Source organism: Pterocles gutturalis, unplaced genomic scaffold (assembly GCF_000699245.1).
Source record: "Pterocles gutturalis isolate BGI_N339 unplaced genomic scaffold, ASM69924v1 scaffold12013, whole genome shotgun sequence".
Taxonomy (NCBI): Eukaryota; Metazoa; Chordata; class Aves; order Pterocliformes; family Pteroclidae; genus Pterocles; species Pterocles gutturalis.
Window position 1 is genome coordinate 784 of NW_010125673.1, and position 12,089 is coordinate 12,872.

Here is a 12,089-nt window from a genome sequence, read left to right on the forward strand (position 1 = left end):
TTGAAAATAGGAGTGCATAGTTATAAGTTTCTGTAAGATATTTGTTTGATAGACTATAATACAGAAGGGAAGAGGAATTGTTTTCCATACTTAAAAATAGTCCATAAAAATTAAAAGCTGTTTAAAAACTGAAACCAATGTGCACTTCTATGTTGAGAGTTGTACAAGTAGGTAACATGGAGAAGAATTCTAAGGAAAGTCTTGGTTATTAAGAAGTTGGCCAATCTGCCAGAATTAGAAAGAAAAAAAATCTGTCATGGCTAATAGAAACTTCCTTTACTAAGATGTTGTAAATGCTGCAAGTTATTGCTAGGGAATATTGATTAAAATAGGGCATGTAAAATCCAGAAAATATTTTTAATTCCTTGGATCTCTCTAGTTTAGGTTGACTAATTGTCATCTTATTTAGCTTGTTTGATGTTAATTTATTTTATTTCTTTGAAACTCATAGGGCCAAGCTGTGAAAATATCGTGTGGTCATCAGCCTATATTTTTAAGCTGGATGGAAATCAGGCATCGAGGTCGCCAAGGTGAAAATATTGCAGAGATTAACAGACAGTTAGCAGAGAAACTTGGCATTACAGATGGAGAACAGGTTTGAAATGCAATATTTTTTTCTTATTTAAATAAAGAGTATATAGCAAGCTACCTGAAGAGGTAATAATTTACAAGTTAGCTATGAACTTCTTGTTTCCTGTATTTAGACAGTTACTTCATTTATATCTGCTCATAAGAAAAGTTAGCCATCATGAGACATCTCAAACATGAAAAGATTTCCTCATTAAATGGTTGATAATTGCCTAAATAATGTTAGGGTAGGCTCATGGGTAGGTCATTGCAGGGCTGGAGCCACTATCTGCAGTGTTGTTAATTTTAGGAAAATACACTTTTAAGCAATTAAACAATTTGGGGATTACCTTATGAGAATATTTTGCCTGGAGTGCCTGCTACTTTAGAGTAGTTATTGACTTACTGCATATTTCTTCTTGTTTGACTTATTTGAGGTTTAAATTTTCATCCTTCTTTTTCCCTCTTCACCATTTGTCCCTGTGTGTCCTCCCTCTATGAACGTGTATTTAAATTGACCTCTTACTCTTGGATGTTGTATTAAACTTCATGTGAACAATTCTTTGATTGGACAGAAGTTGAAGAGATGTCCAAGAGGAAGGCAGGGCTTTCTGACATGGTGCTATTAAAATCTCAACATGCAAAGGGGGTTTTTTTGTGTCAATAGGTAGAGATTTAAACAAACAAGAACAGAAAAGTATTACTCTACAGTAATACATACAGTATACATATATGCCTGTTGTCTCATATGGAAGATTATATTTAGCAGAACAGGTGACATCAAAGAGTGAGGCTCACAGCAGTGTATTGTCTTACCTTGTTTACTTTTTTAGTATGTTCTCTCTAAAAATCATGTATCTATTTGCAGAACTTCACAATTTAATCGTTCAGCAGCAAGGTAGCTACTCTTTTTTGCTTCTAGCAATTAATAGTCTTCAACAGAAAAACAACTGACAGAGGAAACTTAAGAAAACCTCACCCAGCTGTTGCCTGGAAATAATAATCTGTACAATCGAGTGAATAGATGAATTATTAGGTAGTTTTGCCATTGTTTTAGATTCAGGAATTGCACGTTTACTGTGTTTCGTAATAACATGCTGTTCTATTTACCATGTTGGGAAAAAGATATTCCTCTCAACTTTTGCTTTAAACTGAGGACCTAGAGGAATTTAAAATCAATTGTTGCTTTTATAAAAGCTGACCTGAAATAAGTCTCTCTCAGAGGACAGGTAACTGCTTCTATCTCAAGAGAAATTTAATTTATTTAAAATGTATGGCATTATATTGTTTGAAAATTGTTACTTTCTGTCAAATGGAACCTTTGGTAAAAATTAACTTTTGAAATACCTGTTAATGCTTTCTGACAAGCCTAAGCCACAATAGCTTTTATCATCCTCCTGATACACAGGACCTTAAAACTGTTCTGTGGAAGTGGGGCTGCTTCCTGTGAAACCATTCATAAAGGAGCTGATTTTGCTTTTGTATTGTACTTTTTCCTCGTTTCTTCATCTGTTTCTGCCTTACCTAAATTTGTGCACAACTCGACAAATTTTTCAGCATTCTAGAGTCCAAGACACTGAAAAATAAAAATTAAAAAAGGCAAAGACAGTTATGTGGTCAATATACATGAAAAATCGATTGTTTGTTTTCAGCTGATGAAGGTCTTGACTCTTTTCACATTCCCTTCCTTTCACAGTGTGTTGAAGTCCCCAGGCATATCTCATGCAGTCCATTTCCAGTATGTTGAATGTCCATCTTCTCCTTATGAATTACCTAGTGTCATTAAGAAGATGTATGTTCAAAGTAGTGAAAACATATAGTGAAGGAGATGTTAGTTTTCTAGTTGAATTAAAGATGGAGCTTTTCTGTGTTTAAAAATATGAAGTTAAATATTTTGAAACGGTGTTGCTTTTGCCAGGTATTTCTTGAACCCTGTTACCATGTCACCTCCTGTCAGCAAGTAGAAGTGGAACCACTCTCAACAGATGATTGGGAAATTCTGGTAATAAAACCTTTTCCCCTGTTCACATCCTTTTCTTACAGACGACAGAGGTTTTGACACAGCAGTTTTTTGCACAATGCCCCATTCTTGTCAGCCCCTAAGGAAATACCAGAGATGGTGGGGTTTAATTGTATTGTATATTTCAAATGGTGTGTTAGAAAGAGAGGTAGAGTTTTATCTTCAAACAAATGTTAAAAATGTGTGCAGTACTTAATTTATAATGATATCACGTTTTCCCAGGAACTGCATGCTTCCTCTCTTGAAAAACATCTTCTTGACCAGATTCGAGTAGTATTTCCAAAAGCCATCTTTCCTGTCTGGGTTGAACAGCATGCTCATGTTTACATCAAAATTGGTAAGCAACAGTGAAGGCCCTTGCGGCACCTTGAGTAAGCTGTTTTGGAAGAGTGGATGCATTGATTGACCTACTTTGTTCATACTCAGGTACGCTTATGCCAGCAGCCCCCTATGGGAGATTAGAGCCATGCACGGAGCTTCTGATACTTCCCAAAACACGTGAACTTCAGGAAAATATCACCAGCACGCCTTCCACTGAAAGTGACATCTTGCTACAAAGTTTTGTGAAAAATAACATGGATCAAGGCAAAACAGTAAAGGATCCTTTTGCCAAACAACCTTACTTAAAGCCAGGAGTCCTTGAACAGAGTAAGGCTGATGCAAACATGACGGTTGGCTCAAATGTTCTCCCAAATATATGGAATTTCATAGGGAGCATTTTCTCTCATACATCTGAGCAGAAACAAAAGACTTTGTGTGATAAAGATGAAATATGCACCTTCAAAGACAAGCTGCTGAACTTAATTCACATGGATTCCATTTTTAGAGTATGTCAGTCCCAGCCTCCCAGCGTACAGAATGCATCCGCCACTCATGCATTTCTGAAATACAGTGCTATTCATGTTTTTCCATGGAATTTAGAATTTATTGATTTGGATCCAAATCCTATAGTATCTTATGGAAAAATTAATGAGCTGCTTTCCCCAAGACAGCGTCATCAAGAAGCAAAGCAAAATCTGCCATTAGAAAAACAAAAGCATTTGACTAGTACGCAAGACAAAAATCACTCTAATTCTAATAGCAGTCAAGCATCCAGTGAGGGATCTGTTGTTCAGATCGTTTGGAACGGATTTGAAGACCTAAAGAGTGTCATAGAGTATGGCCACAGTGGGGAAGCCCTACATGTTGGAAGAGTTTGGGTCAGTTTGAAAACACTATCTTTTGGGCTTTTTGTTGGATAATATTTTCTATTGGATAACTGTGGAACTGGCTAGTTAACATGCATTTTTGGGATATAGACTTTGTGTTAAGCTCTCAGGTAGAGTATACTAAATAATATTTACTAGAGCTGTGCTTTGCTATCTTACTCTGAACTATGTTACTTAGCATCATCCTCCAAGATGTATGGTGTACTCTGGGTTTCTGCACCCTTAGCATTTTTGCAGGAAATTAGAAAATTCATCGCTGTTTCTGGAGGGAATGCATGTGTTCTTCAAAATCTATTGGTAGCCACTGCATTCATGAGGATGTGGAGGTATCTACTTAAATACATTCAGTACTGCATAATGAGATTCTTTTCATCAGTTATCACTTTAAAATGTGCTTTGAACTCTAGGTGTCATCAAACTGTAAAGTAATGGGTTCACGTATCCTAGTGCTATGTGATGTTTGCAAGTGCTTTTATATAGTCTTTAAAATAAATCTTAAAAAAACCATCAAATAACTAACTTTTATTTAAACTAGTTTAATTGTTATATACTATTTTGCAAGGTTCCACAAGTTCCGGTGTGCAGACACTGACATTTCAGCATGTTCTGATAGAACTACAGGCTGCTTATGTTCTTTCTTTCCTGGAAGCACATGTGGGATCAAAAAAAAAAAAACAGATAAAATGCATGCCAAATGGAAGGCTGGAGCACCCCTCCTATGAAGACAGGCTGAGAAAGTTGGGGTTTTTCAGCCTGGAGAAGAGAAGGCTCCAAGGGGATCTTATAGCAGCCTTCCAGTACCTGAAGGAGGCCTACAGGAGAGATGGGGAGGCACTCTTTATCAGGGAGTGTAGTGATAGGACAAGGGGTAATGGGTATAAACTGAAAGAGGGTAGATATAAGGAAGAAATTCTTGACTGTGAGAGTGGTGAGGCACTGGAACAGGTTGCCCAGAGAAGCTGTGGATGCCCCATCCCTGGAGGTGTTCAAGGCCAGGCTGGATGAGGCTTTGAGCAACCTGGTCTGGTGGAAAGTGTCCCTGCCCATGACAGGGGGGTTGGAATTAGGTGATCTCTAAAGTCCCTTCCAACCCAAACCATTCTATGATTCTGAATCACCGTTTTTACTATTTTGACATAATATGCTTCTCACCATTCGGTTATTTTTTTGTTGAGAATGAGAGCAAGAGCCTGCAGTGGTCTTTACCACTAAATCTTTTGAGAGACAGAACGATTTTCCAAATGCCAGCAACCATAAAGTCTTTCAGACTTAATAAACGTTTATGAGATGTTTTCAGCTTGGATATATATTTAAAATTGCGTGGAATATTTGAAAAGTAGTTTCCTTTTTAAAAGGGTAAACAGACTAGTACAATTCAGGCAAACTAGATTTTCTCTCTCTGTGCTGCAGATGTACTTAGTTCTGATCTGTGTAATGGCCTGTTTGTGTTTACCTGCCCATGTAAAATTGTTTTTAATCAGCAAATGAAAGTAGAGTTGTTTTTCTCCTATACTAGAAGCATTCTTACAACATTCCAAGAATTCCTCCAAATTCTTCTTTTTCAACCTTTTGGTTTTTATTTAAAGAAGTTAGTAGATGGTCAGCTATAGTGACCACTTTCACAAATAGGATAAAAGGCAATTAGAAGTGTGCATGAGAGCACAAGGTTTGGATACCACCATCCATTGTATGGTTTCCTTCCTAATTCTGTTGCAGATTACAACTATATAAATAGATCAGTGATCAAATGTAGAGGTTCTGCTAGTGATGAAGAAACAGATGTTGTGCTATATATGCAATGTTGTAACTGTTTTACTTTCTGATATTTCATTTTTCTTTGCTTTTATTTTAAATATTTCAGATTCCAGATGGTCTGAGAAAAAAACTACATATCGACATACATTCAACGGTCCGAATTAAGTCAGTTGAATCTATTCCTAAAATTCCTGTATCTCTTAGGCTGCAACCCAAACAGAACTTAGTGAGTTGATATTCTTGGTCACGTATTTGTTCGTGTATTTGAAAGCTGATAATGTTGCTCTAGTCAAGGATGGGGTTTTCTCAGTGTTTGTTTGTTTTCATTTGTTAGATGATAAGTTAGAAGTTGTCTATCATGACATAATTCCAAAAGAATTTCTTTTTTGAATAATTCCTTGCTTTTTCTTTTTGCTGCGTAAGTCGTTTGAATTAAGAAGATGCTATGATCTTCTTAAACAAGGCTTATCTAGTAATACTATTTTGTATTCTGATCACTGATACTGTAAACGTGAAGCCATTGAGTTTTGGTTTGCACTTGGTAAATATTTCAAGTTTGGCAAGTTATCTGTAACAATTTCCTATTTAAAGGAACTGGAAGAGGTCACAGAGGATGGGGGAAATAGAACTTCTGAATTTTAACTCCTAGTTTCCTGCATCTATTAGAGGAATGCTGTATAGTACTTTTTAAATCATAGGGTGTTCCATTATTCTCAAATTGTGAAAATTTCTGATGTCTTTCTTATTAAAAAGGATGTTGACATCATGAAGGAGAAATGAAATTGGTAAGGAAAAGCATTTTCTGTTTAATTAGGTCTCAAACAAAAACAATTGCTGTCAAAATAGCAACAGTAATCAATAATATTTTTGCATCAGACCCTGATCTGCAGTACATTAATACTGGTTCCAGCCTAGCAAATTTTAAGTATATGCATTTAGTTCTTTGAAAACAAAAGCAAAAAAGAAAAAGAATCATAGAGTTAAAGAGGAAATATCCACTTTAAGTCTTCTGGGAGAAGACATGCTTATGCTCTTTGAACATTGCAGTGCCCAGTGGATTTCCTAAGAAAGAGAATTACACTAAAATTATTATAATTTTTATGTGCTGTTCACGTTTTTACTTTTTTTTAATGCTGATTTTTTTTCCCCTCATGCTGAAGATTTAATTTTCTAGAGTTACATAATTGAATTCCTCTGTTTTCTTGTAAGTGAGATATATCCAGTCTTCTGAGTGAGCATCTGTGACAGTAAGAACATAATTTGTACCATTTCTCACAGTCTGTCAGATGTAGCTCTGGAATGATGTATTTTTTCATAATGTACCATATACTTTTTTCTGTATGACACTGGCCTGATTATTTCCCATGTTAGCTGCCCCTCAAAATTTTAAATATAGCACTTCCCATCATAGCAGGGCTTATGCGCAGTTTGTTCTTTATCCCTGATATTCTATTTTAGCTTCTTAACTACAGAGGAATGGTTGAACTGCTTTGCTTTTTTTTTTTCTTTTTTTTTTTTTTCATAATGGAGTTAAGAGTATTCTGTCAAATTTCCTAAAATCATACAAAGTAGTTATGTGTGCTTTTATATGTTTTAAATAATAATTTCTCCTCTTCTTTCTGATTCGGTTGAAGTTTTTTTAGTTATTGGAACAAATCAGACAAACACAGAAAGAAATCTGACAGTAACTTACATTTTCCTTTCTGAACACTGCTTCCAAGATCTTGGTTGATTCCCCCTCTTTTAGACAGGAATTATGCTTCTGTGATTAGAAACTCAGGCAAGATATATGTGATCTAGAATTAATTTCTTTTCCTGTTCCATTTATCTAGGTGATCTGGGGTAAGTTGTTTGATCTCTTCTCCTGCCTGTTGAAGTTTGTTAATGGTGCCCTGGACCTGGATGAGCCAAGGGTTCTTTGTATAAGAAGCAGAGTATACAGGGAAGAGAAGGGTGTAGTAAGCACCCAAAGTCAATATTGTGCATATCTTGGGTGCTCTTTCAAATCCAGGTGCTCTTGGATCTGGCAATGTGGATAAGTAAAAGAAGAATAAAATCTTCCCTTGCCTTCACATCAGTGTTCCAAAGATAAAATCTTTAGAGATGGTGGAAGATTCAGCTGTTGCCATACCAAGGGCCAAACAGGTGCTTTCTGTAGAGCATTTGGTAGAAATGGTGTTTGTTGGCAAAACGTTATTTTCTGTATAAATAAAACTGTTATATCTACTTCCATCTCTGTGCTACCATAGCAGAAACAAATGGCTCATGCCAGTTTTACTTACAAACACCTTGTTTTGTTTGATTTCCCTCTTTCTTTTTTCCTACTTAGCGTAAAGATATACGTGAAGATGATGTTAAATCTGCTTTCAGTTCTTGGCTGCAGGATTATTCTACTGATGATCTCCCATGGATAATGACAAGCACAGACTGTATACATCTGTCTGTAAAAGAAGGTAAGGGTATACTGTCCTGTGCTGTAGCTGTCTTAACTGTCCATTATGGAATTTACTTAGGAAATATGTCATTTAATCTCTGTATACACCATTTAATGTAACAGATATCTCTTCACACTGAAGCTGTAAACAAGAATTATGCTTTAATAATGATTAACCATTTTTATACTTTCATTTTGGATTATATTGTAATAATTCAAAATAGGCTAATCTCTTTCATTTTGTGAGGAATAAAAACTGTATTTATTTGAAATTTTAATGGTTGTTCCTTGGGTTTTTACAGGAATGGAGGAGTTTTTGATTAGTGTAATGCATCCTACACACATTGAAGAAAATAAGTCTGATAATATTTTTATACTGAGTCCCAGTCTGCTGCCAAAGACTAATATACAAGTAAATATCACATAGTATCAGGTATCAAGTAATTTAAATTGTTATTTTTGGTTAAAAGTGTATTGCATTTTATATATGGCATATTTTGGTTTCCCTTTTTAAATAAATAGTGTCAGTCTGTTCATGAAATTAAATATCTGCATTCTTTATATTTTTATAGCATTGGTGAGATTCCAAGCGTGCCATACTAGTTACTGCATTTCATAGTCTACATTAAATTCTCAGAAAACTCAGTTAGAGCAGAGGAAAGTCAGTACTGTCCACATTTGAACATACTATCCTGATACCTAGTTCTTTGCCTTAACACCTAAACCGCTGTAAAATCACTTCACCATGTATCTGGCAACAACAGTCGCTTGTTCTGACAAAGATGAGATGTATTCCCTGTTCAAACCTATCAAGCTTACACTGCCTTCTTGTTTATATAGTTTCTGTGCTTCAGTTTCTTCTGTCTTTCCTTTCTCAGGAGGATAAATATTTCTATTTAGTATTAGGATTACTGCTTGCATTAGTAATTCTTGTTGAACCAGTGCCCGTGACTCCAGGTTTACGGTTATAGGAGTGGGTTAACATTTTTTCATTTTTAAACTGATACTGTTAAATTTTAGCAGAGAATTAAGGTGTCCTGTTTTGGCTGTTTAAAATAGATTTTTTTTTTCCCCTGCAAAATTTAGGATTCCTGTTTAAAAAAAAAAAAAAAAGTAAAATGGGTTTTATTTCTATTGCTAGTAGAGAAGTACAAGAAAACTTATACAAATTGTAGAAGTGGCTGGTTCTAAGATGAAAGGGCAAAATGCTTTTCTTAACAGCAGTGTCAGCATCCCCTACCAGCCTGTTCTTATCTGTGAATCTCTCTGGTAGGCCTGTTTGCCTGGCCAGCTTTCCATACTAGCTCCCCAGTGAACTAGACCAAAAAATTCATATGGGTGTTTTGTCCGGTTGCTTTTCACCCAGGTGAGACTCTTGATCTGATTCACTAACCTGTTTGACAAGTGCTCATGCCGTCTCAGCAGAGGAGGGCAGAGGAGAAGGAACAAGTAGTTGCGGGTAGGGAAAAAGATGGTGGGCTGCATAGTCTGATGTAAATAGCACTTGGCCTGACATCTAATCATAGGTTGTTACATCACTGTAAACACTGGGTTGTATTTTGGCAATAGTTGTATCTATGCCATTTTACCAATGCATCTTTCTTTCAAGTGCGATAAGCTTCCACAAAGCATGCATTCAGCATTTTCTTTACACAGTTCCAAAAATGGCTAGTCACTTCTATAAACTTCTTCTGTCGTCATATTTAATGTGAAGTACTAACTCTTTCCTTTGTTGTAGGTTCTTTTACATCCTCTAACTAGAAAAGCTGATGGTGACAGCCAGCCACCTATGTGTGATACAGGCGAGAACCTCCCTTACCACAAACTAAACGATTTAGGGTGAGACATTTTCATAGTAGAAAACATGGGTGGGAATGGGAATTTTTTTTAAAAAAATGCATTGGTGGAAATGCAGATTTTTTTGAAAACTAAGCCAGATCTAAAAAAACCTCCACATCTTTTGGCTTGTGTCAGGTTCAGACCTTATCCTAGTGTATGCAGATGGTTAACTTTGTCCTCTAAATAGTTTTACTGCAGTGAATAGAAAATTTCGTGTGACTGAAGGTACTCACGTCCTGAAAAGTTCGCCATGTCTGCCAGTAGGATGGGAGGTCTCAGAACTACATACGTTTCAAAAGAAATACTGATAGCTCAGTGGCACTTGGTGTGCTTATAAGTAGTATGAAACAGACCTCTATGTAGAAGTAAGGGATACTGGGGTTGTTTTAGCTGCGGATTCCAAATGAAGCAAAACTTACGATATAGTGCAGTCTGTCTCTCAATCCTCTTTCCACATTAACTGAAATCTGTTTACTTGTGTAACTACATTTAATAGTGTGGGTCTCAAAGAAACTTAGTTCCTACAAATTTTATTAGAATTGTCAGCTGAGGAGAGAAATGCAGAGTCGTGCGTCCACTGGTAAAATGTACAATGTAAGCTCAACACCTACTTGGTCAACCTGCTAGGTGGCCAGTGGCAGAGGTGTAGTCTGGAACTAGCCATAGAACATGCTGTCTCTTTCCCAGCAAATAAATAAGTAATATGTAAAACTGTGGTCATTAGTATAAGGGAAGGCAGTGATACTGTGTAGCAACCTTGAAGTAGGGATAGGGCAGAGGGGACATGAGACACTTGAAGTATTGTGGTAGTATGCTATCAGTGTTGTAAAAGGCAATTGAGGATATTACTGAGGCGTTGTGAAAAGCAACTGAGCATATCATTATTGATGAGGGAATGGGAACTGTTATGGGGGTAGTGTGGTAGGGGTGGGATGTGGTAGGGTAGGGATGTTAGAAACTAGGATTCATTTATTCTTTCCATTTCTCATGGAGCAACAGTTTTTGTTTAAAGTCAAAATACAAAACTCATAGCCTTGCTGTTTGTGGACCTGAAAAGAGCACTGTTGTGTCAAAAATCACGAAGATTTAGGACCAGTGAAGGATAAGGATGTCTTCAAATGAACTATGTGTTTCTTTATTTCTGAAAAGACTGAGAAGTTTTCTGACCCAGGCATGCTCCACATTTTGCTGATTTGTTACATTCCTCAGTAGGTTTTTTGTTCAGACACTCAAGTAGATGAAGCTCTGAAGATGGATAGCTCTCAGAATCCTCTGAGACCTACCTCATGCTAGGATGGTGTACAATGACTAGATAACCCTTCCATTGTGGGGGTGTTCTGCAACGTCTGTCTGTGTCCCTTGTGTCATCACTGCAGAATAAAGGTGCTGTCTTGTCAGATGTAATTGTCTTTAGCTTTTTCTTAAAAAGATGAAGTACATAGCAATATGTCAGCATTGAAACTTCACCATACTGAAAGCTATTACTATTTAGATCGTTTGTACTGATGCTGTCCTACATCATTTAATGTTTTATTTGCTCTGCAGAGGAGTTGACAAATTAGGGACATCTTCCTTTGAACACATAAGCCATAGTCTTCTGGGACGTCCTTTATCTCAAAAGCTGGCTGCTGTTGCTGTGGGATTGCGAAGTGGAGGGATGCTTCTCACAGGAGGAAAGGTACACACTTCACTGCTCTCTGCTTGCAAACCCTTCCAAATTGTTTTTCGTAGATACGAAACTGGTTTTGTTAGTTTTCTTTAATACCATGTGAGTTCCAAAGAGTTAAAGAACAAGCTGAAAAATGAACAGCTAACTGAACAGAGTTCATTCAGTAAAACGTTATATTATATATGTGTATACACATTATATGCACACTTCATCTATATATATTTATCTTTTATGTGTGTATATATATTTTATATATATATATAATGTAAGTTTTAAAGATTGCTACCAATGCAATTTCAATTTGTTCCCTCAGGAGATTAATCATCTTTGTGTTTATAGTATAATAAACACTTCTTGTCTCTGACATATTTGAGCAAAAATAAGAATATAGTATTTTCTTCTGTGTTCTAATGTAAAATGGCAGAGGAGTTGTGTGGTGGGTTAACCTTGGCTGGATGCCAGGTGCCCACCAGGCCCCTCTATCACTCCCCCTTCAGTAAAATAAAGGGGGAGAATAAGATGAAGAACTTGTGGGTCAAGATAAAAGCAGTTTAATTAAAGCAAAGGCCAAGGCCATGCACAGAAACAAAAGGTAAA

The 12,089-nt window shown here is 36.4% G+C and overlaps 1 protein-coding gene across 1 annotated transcript in view; it reads left to right on the forward strand.

Annotated features, from left to right (window-relative positions):
* Positions 1-457: 457 nt before the first annotated feature.
* Positions 458-12,089, forward strand: part of PEX1 (peroxisomal biogenesis factor 1) — a 25,839-nt gene continuing 14,207 nt past the window's right edge. Inside the window, exons 1-9 of the mRNA XM_010078661.1 lie at positions 458-595; positions 2,486-2,569; positions 2,810-2,924; positions 3,014-3,786; positions 5,657-5,776; positions 7,880-8,003; positions 8,287-8,396; positions 9,723-9,823; positions 11,369-11,501. Coding sequence (XP_010076963.1) covers positions 503-595; positions 2,486-2,569; positions 2,810-2,924; positions 3,014-3,786; positions 5,657-5,776; positions 7,880-8,003; positions 8,287-8,396; positions 9,723-9,823; positions 11,369-11,501 — 1,653 coding nt within the window. The 5' untranslated portion in view covers positions 458-502. The remainder of the gene's footprint in view (positions 596-2,485; positions 2,570-2,809; positions 2,925-3,013; positions 3,787-5,656; positions 5,777-7,879; positions 8,004-8,286; positions 8,397-9,722; positions 9,824-11,368; positions 11,502-12,089) is intronic.